The sequence below is a fragment of the Agelaius phoeniceus genome, chromosome 8, assembly GCF_051311805.1.
Source record: "Agelaius phoeniceus isolate bAgePho1 chromosome 8, bAgePho1.hap1, whole genome shotgun sequence".
NCBI lineage: Eukaryota > Metazoa > Chordata > Aves > Passeriformes > Icteridae > Agelaius > Agelaius phoeniceus.
In genome coordinates, this window is record NC_135272.1 from 7,770,891 (window position 1) to 7,784,374 (window position 13,484).

The 13,484-nt window shown below is 42.0% G+C and overlaps 1 protein-coding gene across 3 annotated transcripts in view; it reads right to left on the bottom strand.

Annotated features, from left to right (window-relative positions):
- Nucleotides 1-13,484, bottom strand: part of TEDC1 (tubulin epsilon and delta complex 1) — a 71,083-nt gene that overhangs the window by 50,488 nt on the left and 7,111 nt on the right. For all 3 annotated transcript variants that reach the window (XM_077181894.1, XM_077181893.1, XM_054638466.2), the window contains exons 3-4: nucleotides 12,791-12,993; nucleotides 638-796 (exon numbers count right to left, since the gene is read on the bottom strand). In XM_077181894.1, coding sequence (XP_077038009.1) covers nucleotides 638-796; nucleotides 12,791-12,993 — 362 coding nt within the window. The remainder of the gene's footprint in view (nucleotides 1-637; nucleotides 797-12,790; nucleotides 12,994-13,484) is intronic.

Consider the following 13,484-nt stretch of genomic DNA (forward strand, 5'->3'; position numbering starts at 1 on the left):
GGAGTCCCCACCACTGTTGACTTTGGGACTGAAGGCTGGTTCCATCCTAAACAGATATAATGCTCCCAGATATCTGTGATTAGACAGGCATCTAAACACTCATAAATGAGAAGATAACTGGAACCTTAGCAGTGTAGGGACCATTACTGATTCCTGATTTAAAAGCAGATAAATTTTGGGTTCTGCTGAGATGTCCCCTAGTACTTTGGAGAGAGATTTTGCATTTTATTTTGCTATTACTTTCAATATTTATGCTTAACATTTTGAATCCACATTTCCAGTGAACTTATAGTTCTGCATTGCTGCTTCTTGTCTGGGGAGCCAGAATGCTCTGTCTTGTTTCTACCAGGTATTTTCTGAGAAAAACAGCAGCAGTCTTTGGTTGCAGAAGTGACTAATGTGCCAACCTGCAAAAGAGACTTTTATACAATTACAGCCTTACAAACACTGAACATACTACATTTTCTCATGGTTCTGCCACACTGGGGAAAGACAGAGGTGCTTATATTCAGAGTGATTCACTCTTACCTACAGAAAATGCAGAACTAGCAAACAAGAATAATTTGTACATTTAGCCCTAGCTGACAAGGCTTATAAATAATCAACTATGTCATAGTGAGTTAGAAGAATCATTTACCTTGTGCAAAAGTTTGCATTGCTCTTGGTGCTGAGCATGCAAACTGCACCACTGCAACCTCAGCCTCCCGTGCAGCCACTGCAGGTATCGAACATCCACTCTGCCTTCAGCTCCTGCTTCACTTGTGCCTTGCTGGCTCTCAGGCAGATCATCTTCACACTGAAAGCAGGAAAGAAAACCAGATTGGTTTTCATTAGTTTCAATATTTCCAAGTCATTCATTAGTGAACATACAAGATATACAGGCCAAAGAGGAAGGAAATCACCCTTAAATGAAGTCAATTCCAGCAGCACAGAGAAATTAGAACACAGGACTGGGAACAGCCTAAACAAGTAGAGAAGTGTGGAATACATATCAGCTTCTCAGCTGTGATGTGGTGAGCTGTCTCCCCTCTCATCTTTCATTTTCCATACCCAGGAAGACACAGTGTTCCTGAGACAGCAAGCATGTTCTTTACCCAGATGGGAAAAAATGTATTTTGACTGCATTCTAATATGTCAAAGAATATAAAAAACAGATTTAGCTCCTGCAGTGTCTTCCTGAGACCCCATTTTGTAAATCAGTAACTTATGTAGGGACAAAATCCTGGGCCTGTGCTTGCCCAGCTATTTTCTTTTCTCCATCCAGCATTTCCCGTCTGGTAGGATTGAGGAAAAGAAAAAATCCTGCAGCTGGCAGAGACCAGGACTCCACAGAGGCACTCCCAGCTACAGTTGTATCATCTGTCTTGCTTGTTTTGCCTTTTTCTAGAGTAATTTGGAAGGAAGAACAGAGAAGCAAAGAGTTTCCATTTGTTCATCTTGTCCCACTTTCCTTCTGCTGCAGATGAAAACCCAACAACAGCCAACACCTTCATCTTCTGCATGAAATTCCTGCAGTACATTTGTTGTATCTCTTTCCCAGGAACATGGGGAATTCCACCTCCCCCAGCCCCTTGCACAAAGAGATCATTCACATGTACAGACAGATCTCTCCCTTTGCAGCTAAAACTCCTGCAGATTGCAAATTAAAAGGGGAAGAAGACATGGGTAGTTTTACTTCTGATGCCAGTAATACTATTTAAAGTAGAGCTTTCCATTTCATGCACTCTATAGGAATTAGACACAATAAACACAATCCAAACATTTTTACCACAACATGTCATAAGAAGTAGAAATAATACAGAACTGCAAAGACCTGGTTATTCAGAATGGATGTTTGCCTTTCTGAAACAAAGTGTCTCCCAGTTCTTAGATTCTCAAGACATTTCTTTTAAGTAGAAATTTTTAAAGCCTATTTGAAACATGACTGTTTGCAAGAAAACACTTAGGCAGATATTTGGACCCACAGACCTTGATGGTATTTAAGCATATGTGCTTCCCTGCTTCACAGATTTCCACGTTCAGTAAAATCTTCAAAAGATCCAGTTGGCAGGCAAAGCTTGAATGTAGTTCCAATTTGGATCCTAAACTAACAATGCAAACTGTAAAATGAAGAGATTTAATCTTGCCTAAAATGCAGATTTCAACAGAAGTGTGTCTACAACGATGATTAAATAACCCCCTAACACTTGTTTTAACCCAAATATCTCCAGCTGACAGGGCCTCTATTACAATGAGGTCCCTATTATTCATAAGCACAAAAATGCTGTTCTGGTCACATACCAAACTGTATCAGTATTACAGGTCTGTTCCCTTTTGCTCTGTGGCTCAGATAAACAAATGCTATAAATCACAGAGGTGCAGGGCTGGTAAAGGGCTTCTACTTTAAAGGCACTGATTCATCTTTAACAAAAAAAAAAAAAGAAGAGAAAAAAAAAGAAAAAAGAGTTTCTGTCAACTCCAACATCCCTCTTCTTCCTCTGCTCCTTTGTCTCCAGGCTCCTAAACCAAGGCACTGTGTCCTAGGACACTGCAGTCCAAGCCAAGGACCTTCACAGCTCAGACTGTTTTGCCCCAGCCAGGAAGGTTTCAGGACCAGGACACCATGCAGCTATGATTACCAAGCTGCCCATTAGCATGGTAGCCAAGCAGCTGGATATTAGTCACGGCAACAGAGAAAACCCACCTGTACAGAACATTAAAACACCTCACATAAGCAGCTAGAAAGCCACAAGGCCAAAGACAGACTTGGGAATCCCAGATTAAAATCTGCAGTGTCCATAATTTACAGTCCTACTCCAACTTCCCTGGTTAGAGGTTTCAGAACAGCACAAATACTGCTCTCCTGGGGATTTATTTCAGGAAGGAATGGCATTAGACTCGATTGCTTTGGCAGTATAGTGACAAACACCATGCAGAGCTAATTTTATTGTAGCAACCTGCCTTATTAATATTAAAATAAGGAAGCCAGCCAATGCATTTTTAACAGGATCTCTCCATTATTTATTTCACAAACTGCACAAAAAATTTACTTTTGCTATGAAATACTTAGCCCGGCATAAAGTAAACAAGGTAAAAAAAAAAAGGTCTTGCATATTATACTGTGACCTCAATTTCCAGTCCCATCTTTACAATCTAAGACTATTTACTGCTCTCCCAGGGGGTGAAAAATCACTAAAACACCAGCCCAAGCTACAGGCTTTGCTTCGAGTATCACTGTGAATTTATCTCATCTATGCAGCAGTCCAGGTACACACCTACACTCACTCTGAGATACAGAAGTGCATATTTTTTTAGTCCAGTTCACAGAGAGAGCAGCCAAGGCAACTACCCAGAGACCCCAATGGCCTTCCCACACTTGGAATGCTCCACACCACTTTTGGAAGAGATCATTCCACAGCCACTCCCCAGAGAAGCATTTTGCTTGCAAACTGTTTGCTGCAATTAATGCTTCTCTCTGATTCCACTTCACAGAAGGGACGTGCCTGGATCAGCTCGAGGAATTGGTGGCACAGCCCTGAGGTTCAAAAGTCACATGAGCAAACATCAATGCCCTCATCACCACGTTGAGGCCTTTCCCATCACTGGTGATACCTGAGCTGGTCTGGTCAAACTGGGGGATGTGGACCTGCCAGAGCACCCCTGAGCAGTGTAACTTAGGAAAACTGATTAAACAGAAAATAGAATGAAGCTCCACATTTCACTCCCACCATAACTCACCCCAAAGGAGCTTTCTATCCTAAAAGCTCCAAGTACTGCTGTTAGAAGTTTTCAGTATCCACTCATTGGCAAGACTAAGAAAAGCAAGCACAAGCCTGATCAAAGTGACAAGCATATATTTACACAAGATCCCTCCAAGCCAGTTTCTGAACTATCACCCTGCCCACACTTCAGCAGAACCACCTCTCCTGTGGTAAAAGATCCAGGAGAAATAAACAGCAAAGCCCCAGGACAAATACACCTCCCAAGACACCACCCATCACCATCCCAGTTAAGGTAGCTCACAAACTACAAAACCTACCCCAGGCTCACAAATACACCTCTGGCTTAGTCAGACCTAAACATGGTTTATGTCCCAAAAGTATATATTTAATAATTTTTGCAAGGCAGCCTAGAATTCAGTCTTTAACACACAAATTTTGCCCTAAACATTCCATCCTAATCTATTTTAAGTCAAATTATATAAAAAAAGGTGTCAGATCATTCCCAAAAAGTGTGAATAGGCTTGTGGTTAGACAATGCAGCAAGTGCATTAAAAAACCCCCAACCCTGCCAAAGTCCTCCTGGCAGAATTGTTCTAAGCAGACAAGTCAGAATCATGAAATACAGTGAACTGAAAAAAGCCATCAGATATGAAAGTAGTCAGAGGAAAAGAATAAGGGGTGGGAGAAAGGAGGGTGTGGAAAAGACACAGCGCTTTATCAATTTTCAGCCACATTCCATACATCTGAGGAAACAACTTGCATGCAATGTGCTTAGAGAGAAATTAAAGATTTAGAAGTTTCAACTTCAACAGCAGAAATGAAGTTGTTCTTTTTGGTTTGAAATACAAAGCAATCCCACGTTACCAGAAATCAGAGAGCAGGTGTAGCAACAGTGGATGGAGATAAATTAAACAAGTATTTCATCATATAAATACTTCATCAAAGAATAACACAGGCACCAGTGTGTTTACAGACATAAGAGAAGGGAGCATTTTTTCCACTGCTTGCTCTATTCGAGGATTTTAGTGACTTGGTATGGAATAGATTTTGCTCTGCTCATACATTTTGATTTAAAAACTCCAAAAACTGATTTAGTGAAAAATTCCTTGCAGATCCAGCGCTATGTCATTAGCAGGACTGCAGAAGAAACATTCTGCTGTGCAAATTCATCTAGACTTTCTACACTATTCCTACTGATATAGGAATCTTTAAGGCTTATAAATCCTTACCTTAATAAATTCACTGTGCCCTGTGCAGGCACTGGAATAGAAAAGGCCGTGCTGCCTGCACTGCTGTAAAACACAGCGATGGCAGGGCTGCCTCCCCCAGAGATGCTCTTTTCTGACTGTGAGCTGCCACCTGTCGGCCCAGGACAGAGCCCAGCTCATCCCCACTGAGCTCTGCCTTTTCCCAGGCATCTTACAAACCCCTCCAAGCACCAGCTCTCTGCCTCCACATCTGGACAACCAGCAAACCATCTGCTGCTCACGCTACCCATGGAGAAACAAGCCTGCTGGAACATGGATAAGATGTTTAACCCATGGATAGATGCACTAGGTCAACTCCCTGACACTAATCCTTGAGCAGAGCAACATGAAACAACTGCCAGCTGAAGCCTCCAGTGCCCATTCCCAGCCCACTGCTCACCTGCACAGGATTTACTCCAGGTCTAGACAGAAAATATTTACTCACTCACCACTCAGATCTGAACTACTCTAAGCCCACAGCCTGGTATCACAAAGGTGGGTAGAAGCACATTTAGATCCTCACTGCAGGGCTCAGGAAAGGCAAGGCAGTCATATAAATCAAGCCAATAAAGTGCTTCTGCAGCTTTTACTGAGCGTTCGTTCCGAGCCACTCATAATTCAGACATTGGTTTTGATGTGACATAACATATGTTAACTTCTGTAATTACACATCTTTAAACAGAACAGAGTTTTTTGTTGGTGGTTTTTTTTTCCTAATTAAACACCATAGCCAGAAATAACAGTATCAGACATGCTTTCTTAATTAATACAGCCATATATCTATCTGCAGGAGGGAAAATGTGAAAAGGAACAATCTGAACAGATGAATGCAAAAGGGACAGCACTATTTTCATTAATAGCACCATAAACAACACTAAATGGATTTCCTCATAGACAAGACAGGATCCAGATTAGATTTACACAGGGAAAAGATATATGGTGTAAAAACCCGTTCCCACATGGTGCACATACCAATTAAATCTCCAGATATTTGCATAGAAGAGTAAGTTTTCCACAAACATGAGTGCTCTCAACATCGAAGTTATGCTCGTATCGCGTTCAGCAATTAAAATAAAAAAACTGAAGTCCTGTGTTTCCTCAAGGCCTTTTAGCTTTTAAATTTCTATGCCTCCTGTAAGAATAACTACTCACAACAGCACTCCCAAGAGCTTACTCTTGGCAAAGAGTGAAAAAGAGAAGGTGCTGAGGGAAGACAGAAAACGTGAACACAGCTCTTACCCATGCCTGCCTTGTTCAAACAAGCCTCTCTGGCAGTAGCCACGGGCCTGAGGCACCAGAGCACATCAGTTCTTTATCCCATCCCTCCCCACTCATTTGGGAGGCTGTTTAAGAGCTCTGCAATACAGCAAAAGCACGAGGCCTTTAAATGAGCTCGGCAGCGCTGCCTAATCTTTGGAGCTGCAAGGTTTTAAAAGAACACTAAAATCCCAATGCTCACTGCATTATATATTCAGACAGAACATGGAAACTCAACATCCTAAGACCAACACGTGACAGGGCAGACCTTAACTGGGAGAGCATTCTGCAAGGCTCATGAAATGCAACACAGATAATGCCTTGCACTGCTTTTTTCCCCTGCCTGCAGCTGTAGTTCCCCTTGCCCATGGCCATTTGCTCCACGGTGGCAAGAGAGGACCCCTGGAGACAGAAAGATGCAGCTCCCTGCAGCAACAGCACACCTGGAGCGAGGGGAACACAGGGGAACAGCACCTGCCCTCCAGGAGAGAGGAGGCAGAGCTCTGCCACGGGTAAGAGCCTGCCATGCCCCCCTCCACACATTCCTGAAGGAAAAGTCCTCCTGAGGGAAAAGTGCTTTATTTCAAAGGATCCTCTCAACCTTAGACCCAGGTTGCTGACAGTGGGACACCACAAACAGATGTTGACATTTAACTCCAAAGGCTGCAAAGACAATCAGAACATACCAAAGGCACTGGCTGCTCCCTGGCACTGGAGGGCAGGAGAGGCACTGAAACATCTCAAAATCCCTCTCATTTCCCCAACAGCCTGGGAAGGAGCTCCCTGTGCTGGGTTTCAGCAAAGTACCAGTGTGACCATGGTAAACCTTCCTACTAGCACACCAGTCCTCACCATTTGCTCCTCACACAGCTCAGGGGCCTGTCTGCTGAACCCCATCCAGAACACATCAGCTGTAATGTCAAGCTCAAGAAATTCTGCAATTCAGACATTACCAGAGACACAGCAGATTCAATAAATTATAAGCCTTTCTGATCAGTTCAGACTTGTCTTTTACAGTGTTTTACTTTGACATGCTGTCTAAAAAAAAAAAAACACTTCTTAATTGTGCATTCACTGTGTCAAGCAAAGACAAATGTTGGTAACTGCACATCTTCCAGTGTAGCACAGGAAGAAGATACCATGACAAGTTCAAAGTATGCTACAACAGACTTGTCAACTACACTGAGGTGAGGAAAATTCTGCAGGAGAAACCTCAGGGATCCTGCACCCTCTGCTCAGGTTTAGCAGATGGCTTATAAAAAAAAGAGTGTTCCTTAGCAGCTACTGAATCCAGCAACAGTAATAGCAGAAAAAGGGCAAAAACATAAATGGTGGGAGTTACTAGGAAGACAGGAGGACAAAGAGAACAGAAGTGTAAGCTGAGGGAATAAGGGAGGAAAACCAAAAAATGAAAGCTGACAGACTAATATAGCCCATAAAGATCTGGAAAGTAATTACGCCTCTGAGTCAGAATCAATAAGGTTAATAAAATTCCCTCCTCTGTCCTCACTGGAATTGATGAAGACATGGAAAAACTGCAGAAAACTACTTTTCACTGAAACTAGTGCCCAAGGTTTCCTGTTTTTTCTACTAGGGGGAACATCGAGCTGGGCTGCTACTTTAACACTTTCCTCTAATAACATGGTTTATGGAACAGCAGCAACTGTCAAGTTTTCTGTAAAAGAAAGGCATTGCAACAAGATCAGACCAAGCATAACCCTTACACTATACTGGACATAGCCAGTGAGCCAAACTAGACCATGACAAACAAAAGATAATCAAATTGCAAACCTAAGGGTCAGAAGGCATGTTTATCTTCATTTTTGCCCACCAGAAGTAATTAAACTGAGTTCATTTTGGCATGCTAGAGACACATGCATGAATTCCAAGCACAAGAGACATAATAGCTCTATTTGTTGATTACTACAAATTCACAAAAGGGGAGGGGCATCCAATTTCAGACTCAGAGGCCCAGAAGCAGACAGGGGGAATTAGTGGAAACAAGAACCAGTGTTTGTACAACATCTCCTGATGATCATGAGGGATATAACATCACTACACCCATTTAAAAAGCTCAACAGCCTCCACACATAATCAAATTACAGGGCACACAGATTAATTTCAGCTGTAGAAATAAAAGAAGCACAGGCAGTATTCCTCCCTGGAAACAGGAAGAATATGTGCTCACAAAGTACTGCTATTACCTGCCCAAACCATCACAGATGTGGAGAAAGCTGGGGCGGTACCATTGAAATTTAAAATGTGAGGTAAATAAGAATTAGTCAAATATTGAATGTGCTAAAAAGGCAAGTTTATATCAATTATATGCTTCTCAGAGAGAATGAGAACTCCCCAGGTGTGCCTCCCAAGTTCAGTGAAGGAGACAGTTTCAACTACAGGTTTTCAGCTGTGTCTTGTACACTTGGATTTGTTCTGTGTGAATAGGAATCAATAAATGGCACTTGAGAATAATCTGCCAGTACATGATCACCAAAGCAACAGAAGACGTTCAGACATCACAGCAGTGAATATCTGAGATGGAAATTCACAAGGGTTGTCAAAAGCCTTTGAAAACCTTGTCCATCAATTACTGGCCCAGTGCTTTAATGCAATTAACAGGTGAGAATTCCCAAGCAGACACTTCAGTGCATCGATGTGAGCCTCCAATTCAGATTCTACTTAAGTCTTTATAGATCTAACAGAGTTTGTGATTACTTCTTCTAAAGAGTTGGCCAATGCAAGGTTTGAACTTTCACTTAGTGCCTCTGGAGTCTCCAACCTGCTGACAGATGAGCACAGTAAATTCAGAGAACCTGAACTGCTGCAGCCCAGCTCTAAAGTTTATCATGGATTATGGATCCCAGTTTATCATGGATTATGGATCCCCTCCTCCTTCTCCTCCTGCACAGCAACACAGTTTGCTCCTTGAACTGTTGCCCCTCCCAGTTTATAAACTTCACATGCTAGAAGAGAGAATGGCCAGGGAAGGACCTGCCACAGGCCCCAGGATCCTGGCTCAGGAGACACTGCAGCTCTGCCCCACCAAAAAACACGAGCTGGAGGTGCCCTGAAGGAATCTCTTACCTAACACACAAAAGCAGCCAAGCCCCAGAACCACCCCAGGCTACCAACCATGCCTGTCCTTGCCACAGCTACCTCACAGTGAGTTCTGACTACATTAGCACTACCTATTACCACCTTTCATCATCTCTGAGTTTATCATTTCAGGAATCATTTAACTCTTGGTTCTGAAAATGTAAGTACATGCAAAAGTCAGCTTGTGGAAGATTTTAACAGCTCAGGTTCAAAAGATTAAGAATTCCACACAGAGCCTGAGCTCCTTGTCCATCATGTGTCATGAATACCCTTGTACCTCTGAAAATCCTTTAGAGCTGATGGAAGTGTTCAATTTGCAGGGAAAGAAAACGGTGTTGCTAAGGAACTGCAAAGGAAAAAAAGGCCAGAGTGTGGTAGCCTGAAATGAAATTATTTAAATTAATTGGCCGTTGATATGTTGGGTATTTGGCATTTTATCAGCAATTCAGCAGGCTTTGTTTTAAACTTGGCCTGAAAGAACAGTCAGAACATGATTGTACACTTAATTTAGGGATTAGCTCCATTCTCTCTTCTCACACAACAGACCCAGTTGTGTAAAACAGTAAAACAGTGGATTTCAGACAAAATTTTAAAAGCAAATCACATGAATATCAGTTTGAACTAAAGCTATGCCTACTGTTATTGAGACTCCTTTCCTTTTAAATGAAGACAAAGAGTAAGGATTCTCTCCAAATTTATTCTCACTGGTAGACCAACAGATGTACTTTTCCAGCAAGTACTGGCTTTCACACTTTGCTCATTTTGGCAGAGATTTCAGCCATGCACAGAACCAAATGTATTTCATGGATTTTTGTTTTGCAACATTTTCACTTCAGGAAAATTGTTTGTAATCATTAAAGATTTCATTCAGTGGAAGATTTTTCAAGTTCTCAACTGAGAATTTCATTTCAATTGTTTCAAAGAGCATTCCCTTCTCTTTCTCCTATTTTTTGAGACAGATCTTTCCTGAGTGAAGGTTTTTTTCCTCTTCTTTTACCTTTTTCCTTCACTTTACTGAAATAGATTGAAATAAGACTGCAGAGATTCCATGTCTGGTGTGTTAACTTACAAGATGTCAGGTAGCAAAGTGACAACCTCACCCTCCCCTCTCTTACTGAGATTTTGGGGTTTTATTGCTGAACACTGGCTGATGAGCAGGCTTTGCCACATGAATAACAAAAATAACAAAATAACAACAGCCTCACAAAATAACAACAGCCAGCAAATAACAATATCTAACAGCAATAAAACGTAACACTTTTATGAAACAAACAAACAGCAGGTTTTCATGAGTGGTTTACAAGGAGCTGATTCACTGACCAAAATGAGGTGTGTGTGACCCACCCATCTCCTCCTCACCCACTACTGCCTCCTTGCATCCTTGCCAGTGCATTCCTAGATCTTCATTTGCTTGGCACCTAAAGGTTGAATTTATTGGTTTTGCAATGCCTAGTTGATCAAATAAAAGGTAAGACCTCTCCCTAAAAATTCCATTTGTTTTAACTTTCTTGTGATGGAGAATCACAAAACCCACTAGTTATGCTATATTCTTTTTTTCCCTTGTAAATATCTATTTTTATTGGAGCATGAAAACTGCTGGATGAACACCATACAAGAAATGTTTCCATTAATACAATGAGCTTTACATACACAAGCTAACTCCAACTTCTAGTCTATACAATTTTTGTCCGGTCTATTAAAAAAAAAATTCAGACTCTCAAGCCTTTCCAAACACTGTTTTGGACAGTTATGGAGTAAAAACATTTGATATGCATTCCATGCTTTTTGAGAAACACGAGTACAGCAGGTGAGAATTGCAGTGAAAGACACACCAGTATGTGTGGCCATAAGAGATAACATTTTATTACCATAGTTCTTTCATCCCTTTTTGGGAATTGAAAAACTTGAAGCCTTCAGAGAAAATAACACGGGTGCTGCCCCACTCCCTGAATTCATGTCACATTTCACTTGTCACTCTTTTGTAACAGAAATTAAGGAAAATTTTAACAAAAAAACTTTTAAAAACCAAAAGAACCCCTGCTACTGCAGATGAAAAACAAGAAAAAGGTAAAAGAGAAGTTGAAAATAAAAAGTTGTCCAGCAGTGTGTTTTTTCTGAAATCTTAAGGCACCCTTCACATAAGTAGATGGCACTGCCACCCACAGCTCAGCCTCTTGTGCTCCCTCTTCTGTGCAGCAAATAATTGTAGTGCAGCAAGAGTGGTCCCTTTCCTCAAAATACTTCTTGTAATGTTGTTACAAACAGGATTCTTTCCCTTGAACTGTTTTCCATTTGTACAAGTGCTTTCCTTCTGAAGACACTGTTTTTATATTGCAGCTTTCCTGCTTTGCTTCCCCCTAAAAAGGCTCCAGAAAACCAGGGAAAAAACATATATGGGTTCAAGGAAGACCACACACCTCAGACACCACAAGATAATCAGCAGGTAGGGCTTCTGACCTACAAAGTCCTTTGCCAAAAAACTAAGAAATTCTGTGAGCCTGTCATCTTGAAGCAGACTGAGCAGTAATTAGTGTCTGACTAGATGATGGCTACTTCAGAACAGACTATGTACTAACAGCTTTTATTAACAGAAAAAACAACATACTCTAGTGTGTTCTCAAAGGTCATTAGTTACCTCAAGGGCAGGAGCTGCCATTTGAGACCTTGTTGTTTGCAAAAAGTATTATTTGCCTTACCTGCTCTACCCAACAGTGCCAACACAGGCAGCATTCATTGCTAACCTGTTTGCCTGCCCTGCAGGACCACTCACAGCTCAGTCTGGGAGCCCAAGGCCCAGAAGCAGAGAGACTGAAGAGATTCACTTACCTCCACAGTGGTCTCATCTGTACTGAAAATAGAAATCAGGGAATTCAGGCAGGGGTGGGAGCTTGATAAAGAGAAAGAACTGTGGTGGTGTTTGCAGGGGTCCCAGGATGAGGGAAGAGATGAGAATCTTGACTCCATGTTTCAGAAGGCTGATTTATTATTTTATGATATATATTATATTAAAATAAAATGATATACTAAAACTATACTAAAATAATAGAAGAAAGGATTTCATCAGAAAGCTAAAAAGGAAAGGAATGGAATGATAATAAAATCTTGTGACTGACCAGAGAGTCCAAGACAGCTGGACTTTGATTGGCCATTAATTAAAAACGACCACATGGACCAATCAAAGATGCACCTGTTGCATTTCACAGCAGCAGACAATTGTTGTTTTTCTTTTCCTTTGAGGCTTCTCAGCTTCTCGGGAGAAAAAATCCTGGCAAAAGGATTTTTCATAAAATATGTCTGTGACAAAGAACCCCTAAGCTTTGCACACAGAAAGTTTAGAGAAGGGAAAGGAAACAGACACTGGCCTTCTTTGAAGCTGAAGTCACTTACCTGCCAAGGCACCAGGACAGCACCCATGACACACTGGTGGTGACACAGCTGCTGTCACGGGTGGCTCGTGGATGGGGGGGTGGGGGGACACAGCATGCTCACCGTGCACACAGAGGTCTGATCCCCAGTCTGCACTCTGTTCCGAGCCAGGAGCTGCTCCAGGAGGCCAGGGCAGTGCAGCAGCCAGGAGAAGGCCAGCAGCAGCTCCCGGCTGCCCGCGGAGCCGTCGGCCGGGAGCCGCTGGAGCTGGGGCCGCCCGTAGCCCTGGTACCACAGAGCCCACTTCACAAACCTCACCTGGGCACCTGGAAGAGAAAAACACCGCAGAGTGACACCCTGCAGCACTGCATTCACCCACCCAGCTCCACAGTGCTGCCTCCTCAGAGGGCAGCACTCTTAAGCCAGCCTCAGGAAGGCAGTGGGGACTTGGTCTTTATCAAGAGTCATTGTAGCCTTGAGCTGGAAATAGAAATGAGATGGATGAGATGCTTGAGTTTTTGTGTAGAATGGCTGAATCTTTATTGTACATAGCTTACTTTTATATGGTATTACAAGTACCCTGTTTGAATTCGATAGGTTAGCAAATTACTGAAACGAGTTGATTGGTTGGTAATGGCTAATGTACATGTTGATCAAATTTTTTTTCTTTCCAGATAGTTTATATTTTTTCTTCATGGACTCACAGGACAGACTTCTTATTTTTGTAGCTGCAAACTCTTTTCTCAGATTGTTATGTAAACTGATTTTTAGTCTTTTTTTTTTTTTTCTCATGGGAACTTAACAGGTTAGTTTAGCC